Below are 8,240 nucleotides of genomic sequence, written 5' to 3'. Positions count from 1 at the left end.
CAGAGGATTAGCAGGAACATTTGATGATTCCAGTAAGTCATTTGAGCTGAGGCGCAATTCAGACGACATTCCTGTGTGAACTGGAGAATCAGCTTACATCACTGACCACAGCCAGAGTTCTTTCCGCTGAGACATTGGTGAAACTACAGTGTCGTGTGGTAGGATGCCAGTAGAGGCACATGCCTAGTAACATCATAATCATCAGGACCAGATGGTTTTGACCAACAAAACAGCGGTTTTTGTAATCACTTTTCTGGGGCTGCAGTTGTAAATTGTGTCGGACATTTTTAGGGGTTCACTTCAAAACCACACCTACATCACAGTAATTGTCAGATAAAGAGGAGCTCTAAAGAATCGCACAATGACAAGACTCCAAGACCAAACAAGGCTGGGGGGTAGAGCAAGTGCAAGCTCATACTTCAGCACTCAGTGAAAATACCATTTATGTCTGATTTCTTTATTCTCACATATCTATATTGAGGAGCATTCACACAGACTGCACAGCCCTCATACCTATTATGAAGTATCTGATATTGAGGAGCATTCACACAGACTGTACAGCCCTCATACCTATTATGAAGTATCTGATATTGAGGAGCATTCACAGACTGTACAGCCCTCATACCTATTATGAAGTATCTGATATTGAGGAGCATTCACACAGACTGTACAGCCCTCATACCTATTATGAAGTATCTGATATTGAGGAGCATTCACACAGACTGTACAGCCCTCATACCTATTATGAAGTATCTGATATTGAGGAGCATTCACACAGACTGTACAGCCCTCATACCTATTATGAAGTATCTGATATTGAGGAGCATTCACACAGACTGTACAGCCCTCATACCTATTATGAAATATCTGATATTGAAATGTCATGCTTCTTTTTAGTTCTGTCCAACTGAAAACCATATTTGGTCTTTGAAGTTGATTTCTTGCACAACGTGGATTTGGATATTCATCTAACAAGTATTCACATAAAGAATTTCAACTTCAAGAGCCCCAACAATCCAAGTTTAAACACAATAACACAATTTCAAGAGCATCGAATCTTGACAAAGTTTAAACAGTTCATCAGTGTTTTGATTACACAAAGCTAACCACAGCTGAGGTGAATTGAACTGCTTCAAAGCCATAATTCCTGCTTCCATTGAAACTGTTATTTAGCTGTTAGTTAGTGTCACGTTCCCCATCAAGAAAACCAAACATGTCGCTCAACCGAATCTCTTTCCTCCAGCTTCTCAGTAGATGAAAATAAACAGTTTACGCATTGTGGTAAGGCCATTTTCTTGATTTCGTTCTGTATTCAATTTGTAAAATGTTGCATCTTAATTATTGAGACAGTATTTTATACAAAAAATCTGAGTAGGACTTGATTCGCTATCAGATGTGTTATAATAACGGAGATGTGCATCCGTTACGCATTGCGGAATTGTTCAAGCTATTAAATGGCACGAGAAACATGAGTAAAATAATAGATTGGAAACAATAATAAATACATTTTATATTTGAAACTGTATTTTAGCAATCGAATGTTTTACATTTCGAATTTATTGACGATTAAAAAGTGGCATTATTGTTTGCGTAATTCCAGATCAAATGTGCTCATTTTGTCACACAAGACAGTAATTTTCAAAGCTAGTCTTCAAAATATTAGAGGTTGTGGGCAGGCGATTTGGTGATTTTGGGGGTTGTTTCCAGTTTTGCGCAATTTGACTGGCTGCCATATGATACAGAAGTGGGTAAGGCAAAACCAGCTCAGCGCGTGGTGGCTGAAATTTGATTCGCGTTTAAAAGGCCCAGCAACTCAGAAACCGAGAAGAGTTCGTTGGAGTCCTTTGCCCGTCAGCTTCAGGTAGCTCCTTATAAAGAGAGAGACTCAACTCTGCCCCCCTAGCACTGTAACTAGGGCCAAGGATCACACAGGAGGGCTGTGCTATGCACACTCCCGTACATGCACTCCTCTCTTAACGGAGTCAACCAGTCTCTGGTGTTCAGTCCTACGAATGATCCGATGATGGGGATCCTTGGCAATGGCACCGTCCTCCAGAACGGGAGCGATCCTTTCGGTAGAAACGAAGAGGTCGCAAAAATAGAGATAACGGTCCTGAGCATCACCTTTGTGGTGGCCGTGATTGGGAACGTCAGTGTCTTGCTGGCCATGTACAACACTAAGAAAAAGACGTCGAGAATGCACCTCTTCATCCGGCACCTTAGTATTGCTGACCTAGTGGTCGCCTTCTTTCAGGTCCTGCCGCAGATATGCTGGGAGATCACCTTTCGCTTCTACGGACCAGATTTCCTGTGCAGGATAGTGAAGCACCTCCAGGTGATGGGCATGTTCGCCTCCACCTACATGATGGTGATGATGACCCTGGACCGTTACATCGCCATCTGCCACCCTCTGAAAACCCTCCAGCAGCCCACCCAGCGGTCTTACATCATGATCATTAGCACCTGGATGAGTAGTCTGGTCCTCAGCATGCCGCAGTACTTTATATTCTCCCTGAGTGAGATCAAGAACGGCTCGGAGGTCTACGACTGCTGGGGCCACTTCATAGAACCGTGGGGCGTAAAAGCATACATTACTTGGATAACCGTTGGCATCTTCCTCATCCCCGTGTTCATTCTGATGATATTCTACGGGTTCATCTGCCACAGCATATGGAAAAATATCAAGTATAAGACCAAGAAGACACCCGTGGGAGGTGCGTCTAAAAACGGTCTAATGGGCAAGAACTCCGTTAGCAGCGTCACCACTATATCCAGAGCGAAGTTGAGAACGGTCAAAATGACTTTTGTGATTGTTCTGGCGTACATTATTTGCTGGTCACCTTTCTTCATCGTACAGATGTGGTCGGTTTGGGATGAGAACTTCGCATGGGATGGTAAGGGACTTCAGTGTATTGGAAAAAATATTGGATTGCGCACACAAAATCAAAGGGTGAACCTTGATATAGAATAAATAACATGACCCACTGGGCACACAATGGCTGAATCAACGTTGTTTCCACGTCATTTCCATGAGATATCTTCACTCAATGATCTCTCTCCCTCTACAAATAGCTACTGTGGAAGCCATAGTCTATATAAGGGGTTGCGCGGTGATGGATCTATTCTGTGCCAAAAAGCCCATTGCTTTTATGCATTAACTGGGATGCATATTTTTTTCTATAAATGTCAATGAGAATTGACGAGAAGTAGGCTACGTATACAGTTGAAGAAGTATAGAAATTAATCTATTTTTGTCTTGGATATAAATTCTAATTCTGCATAATCCATTGAGCACTGAGCGCCCTGCATTAAAATAGACTGTATAGAATCCAAATTAAATATAACAAAATAAGCATACCATATACGGTGTGTTGACATAAAATACGAAGTCATGTTATTAATATCAGGTGTTTAAATAGGCCTGTAGATCTGCCTGTAATTGATTGTGCCATGCAATTATGTAATGCCTACAAGCTAATGTTCTGTGAACTTCACTGCACCGTTGATTTCTACCACAGCTATTGGACTAATTCTCTTTTGGTCATTTGCTTTTACCCTTCCCATGCAGATTCTGAGAACACGGCTGTCTCACTGTCTGCGCTCCTCGCGAGTCTTAACAGCTGCTGTAACCCGTGGATATACATGATCTTCAGCGGGCATCTCCTACACGACTTCACTCACTGTTTCCCGTGCTGTAATAACTTACGCCACAAGTTCAAGAAAGAGGACTCTGACAGCAGTCTCCGGAGAAATACGCTATTGAGTAAAATGACCAACCGGAGCCCAACATGCAGTTCGGGCACATGGAAAGACCCTGACAACTCGACCAAGTCTTCCGTTCCATCTATCCAAACGGAGACCTAACACAGCGCGTTTTAAAAGCACAAACACACGACAGAGATGAATTATAGTTAATTAACTCTTATTGACTTGACAATTATCCAACTTTCAAGCTACCACTTAAAACCGTTGAGATATTGACACTGATTGATTATTTCATGTGTCTCTAAAATATATTTGTGATTATGAAGTGGTTTTGGGGTTTATTGTCGGGTATGCCAGTCTTGACAACGTCAAAGTGATAAACTATTTATTCTGGTATAAACCATTATTATGTATGTGTGCCATATACAGTCCAGTGTTTCATCAGGTTCCAAACCTGATTCTCTGGAGTCTACTATTGTTAATAATGACTGAATTAGGCTACATCAGATCTGAATTTGAAAATGTATAGTGGAAAAGAAACAGGTCATCTGAACATATTTAAATACCAACAGCCACAGCTATATCACCTGAGTTATTTTTCTTTTTCACATCCTATAACATTCCACATTCCAGAGTCCTCTTTTCTGTGTATTCTGAGTTGACATGATCCAGCCTAGGGATTTCTACAGCAAAACCCAGACCACTTCGGATGACAAATTACAGATCCGTGACCAAGATGCATGATTTAGATGATCACAGTCATGCTATTAAAAGTAAATGCACTTTTCTTTTGATAACAGTTAGCCTGCTGTTTGTTTGTGTGTGTGACTATGTGTTGGCCATATAAGCCCAGTGAGCCTATCTCTCAGTGTGAAATTAAATACATTTGGCCCTCACTGTTTACAAAGTAACAGAGGTGCCTGTCTGCCGGCCTGGTTGACTTCTACACAGACCCCCCATGGTGTGTTGTGGTCAGAATGGCTCTTCCATTAGCCACGTCTTCTAGTAACCAAGAGGATCAGCTCTTTTAGGTGTCTGACCTTATTTTGTCCCGTGTCTCCCAACTACTGTTTTGCATCCTGTTATGCATCCTGGCATCCTTGTTTTTCAAGCCTGAACCAAAGATAAATGGATTCTGGATCAAAGCTGCATGTGTGCTGAAATCAGGATCTCAATTCTACCTCACATTGGACCATTTTCCATCCTTTTCTTCAGTGACTATTACCCAAAACAATTCCGTAGAGCCTCGTAGCTCATAAATCGATGAGAAATTGTTTCTGCTGCATTTAGAACCCTTAAAAAATGACCTTAATCTAAATGTCCATTGGGACATTATCATTAGTCATCTAGTTTATACAGTTCACCAATGTCGTTAAGGCCGTCATTGTAGGTCGTCATTGTAAATAAAAATATGTTCTTACCTGACTTGCCTAGTTAAATAAAGGTTAAATATATATATACATTTTTAAATAACCCCTAGTTAAATCACTGGCCTCCGTGGCTGGAGCATCAGTGGACAATGTTGAGAGACCAGATGTGACTGTCCCTCAGCTTGAGAATAACTAACTGGTTGTGCCATGTACTATGTATGCATTAACCTCATCCCCATGGTATTTTCCTACAGAGAGAGAATTGTCTGGTGGATGAGATGAACTGTGTATGAATGTATGTTTAGGGGGTGAAGTGAGTGAAATAGTAGGGGCCGTTTGAGAAGAAATAGAGCCTACTGTTCTGTATAAGCCATACTGTATGTATGGCTTATATATATATGTATATATATATGTGTGTGTGTGTGTGTGTGTGTGTGTGTGTCACAGCTCCTCCCATATCCTCCACATCAGTAAGCAGGTAGCCTAGTGGTTAGAGCGTTGGACTAGTAACCCAAAGGTTGCAAGATCGAATCCCTGAGCCGACAAGATAAAAAATCTGTTGTTCTGCCCCTGAACAAGGCAGTTAACCCACTGTTCCTTGGCTGTCATTGAAAATAAGAATTTGTTCTTAACTGACTTGCCTAGTTAAATAAAGGTAAAAAAAATAAAAATCTGCAACATTTGAAAAAATACACCTTCCACAACATGGGCTACTGGTTAAAAACTCACACAGGCATGCTTTTGGACACAGCCCACATTGTAACACACTACACAATTTGCTGTACTTTTCATGCCAATGTATTCTATAGGATGTGACTGACATTTCATTGCCAGACAAAATAAGAATGTACTAAAAGGAAAATACTGACATAAATATAAAATCTCAAGTAAAGGTTTTCCTGTTTGTATATACAGAATGTACTATACAACTGGAATGTATGCTTCTATAGAACATGTGTTTTGCCAGTGTTGAAGTATCTATATGAATAATTTATGTAAAGGTGTGTAATATGACTTTGTATCTATTTACTCCTGCTTGTACACATTGTAAAGACAATATATATCGCCGGAAATATAAAGTAAATATTCTATACAAAATAAGTCATGTCTCTGCCTCTTTTTAAAATAAGTAGCAAAGGACACTTTTTGTATACTCAGGAGAAGGGGAACACTAATGTGTCTGAAATGCCACCCTATTCCCTATAGTGGACTGCTTTTGACCAGGGCCCATAGGGCTCAAAATGAGGTCCGAAGTAGGCTAGTGTCTTATATAATGAAAAGAGTTAGTGGTGTGCGGGTCAGCTGTTTGTTCACCCGCACCCCAACCACCCGACTATATGTGATAAAGTGAAAATCTGAGGCTCGCACCCGAACCGAACCCTGAAATATAGACAATGTGCTATACAGTCAGAGATGGCATAACTCTTTTTTTGATGGGCCTTTTAGATAGGCCTATGTTTCTGCTTAATCAACATGTCTATAATACAGTAGGCCTATGCAGCTGTGAAAACTACCCAACATCTTTCGGCTTGGAGGCATGTTTTACTCTATGTGGTTGAAACAGGCTACTGTCAGCTTTTATGTTGCTGATAAAGATAGAACCATTACAGACTGTGACAAACCAAGCATTAATTCTCTCAAGATGTTGAAATAAATAAATAAATCATATTTCACCACTCCTTTTCCCAAGTAAAAATCTACATTTGGTGTACCATTTTACTGCAAGAAATGCTTTATTCTGTAAGAGTTCATATTAGGCTATATTAGGCAATGACCTGGTATTTTGAAGTACTCTTGTGACTGTCAAATTTGTATAGCACCTCACAATCATCACAAATAACTTCAAATCTTTTTCAAACATTATGCTACTGTTCTGGTCCTCCTTCCGATTTATTTTCAACCGTCAATTTATTCAACTCTCCATTTCATAGCTTTTCTCTTATTGAATTCAATTCCGACATTGTCCTTTTTTGCCTCAGTTGATCAATGTTCACTTTTTCTGCCCACGATTCCTAAAAGCATTTGGTAATTGGCGTGTATTCGGGCAAGTGTAGGGTAAAGCTTAGACTAAGGGCTATGCACAAATGCCAGATAAAAAATAATGAAATATAACCTCAGTGTAACCTGAATTGCAGAAGAATGTTACATTTATGGATTTTTAATATATTGTTTCTCTTTATTCAACACCAGGCTACACAATATGCTGTACTTTTCATACCAATGTATTCTATAGGATTTGACTGACATTTCATTGCCAGACCAAATAAGAATGTACTAAAAGGAAAATACTGACGTAAAATATAAAATCTCAAGTAAAGGTTTTCCAATTTGTATATACAGAATGTACTGTACAACTGGAATATATGTTTGTATAGAACACATGTTTTGCCAGTGTTGAAGCCAGCCACCTGCCCTTCGTACACACATGACCCTAAACCCACGTCTCACAGATATAAACACAGCGACTTCGTCTCGGGCCATACAACACCCGTGCCAAAACATCCTCCAAACCATGGTTTCTCTGGGATGTTTACTTACAGTGCCTTCGGAAAGTGTTCAGATCCCTTGACTTTTTCCACATTTTGTTAAGTTACAGCCTCATTCTAAAATGGGTTAAAACACTTAAAAAGCCACATCAATCTACACACAATACCCCATAAAGACAAAGCAAAAACAGGTTTTAATAAATGTTTGCTCATTTATTTAAAAAAACAAATATCACATTTACATAAGTATTCAGACACTTGACTCATTTTTCTCTGCAGATCCTCTCAAGCTCCGTCAGGTTGGATGGGGAGCGTCACTGCACAGCTATTTTCAGGGCTTTCCAGAGATATTCGATCGGGTTCAAGTCCGGGCTCTAGCTGGGCCACTCAACATCTCCAGGATGATCAATGGAAACAGGATGCACCTGAGTTCAATTTCGAGTCTCATAGCAAAGGGTCTGAATAGTTATGAAATAATTTATTTCTGTTTGAAAGTTTTTATAAATTTGAAAACATAAAAAAAACTGTTTTTGTACATACAGTGCATTCTGGAAGTATTCAGACGCCATTATTTTTTTCAGACTTTGTTACGTTACAGCCTTATTCTGTAATGGATAATTCCCCCCTCATCAATCTACACACAATACCCCATAATGACAAAGCAAAAACTGTTTTTTAG

At 39.9% G+C, this 8,240-nt stretch overlaps 1 protein-coding gene across 1 annotated transcript; it reads left to right on the top strand.

Moving 5' to 3' along the window:
* Positions 1-1,910: 1,910 nt before the first annotated feature.
* Positions 1,911-6,139, top strand: LOC115134783 (arg8-vasotocin receptor-like). Its single transcript, XM_029668979.2, has 2 exons — positions 1,911-2,894; positions 3,569-6,139. The coding sequence occupies exons 1-2, from the start codon at positions 1,961-1,963 to the stop codon at positions 3,862-3,864; spliced, it is 1,230 nt and encodes a 409-aa protein (XP_029524839.1). The 5' UTR covers positions 1,911-1,960; the 3' UTR covers positions 3,865-6,139.
* Positions 6,140-8,240: the final 2,101 nt, after the last annotated feature.

This window comes from Oncorhynchus nerka, linkage group LG9a (assembly GCF_034236695.1).
Source record: "Oncorhynchus nerka isolate Pitt River linkage group LG9a, Oner_Uvic_2.0, whole genome shotgun sequence".
In the NCBI taxonomy this organism is placed as follows: Eukaryota; Metazoa; Chordata; class Actinopteri; order Salmoniformes; family Salmonidae; genus Oncorhynchus; species Oncorhynchus nerka.
Note: the sequence above shows the minus strand (reverse complement) of the source record. Positions and strands in the feature narration are given on the sequence as shown.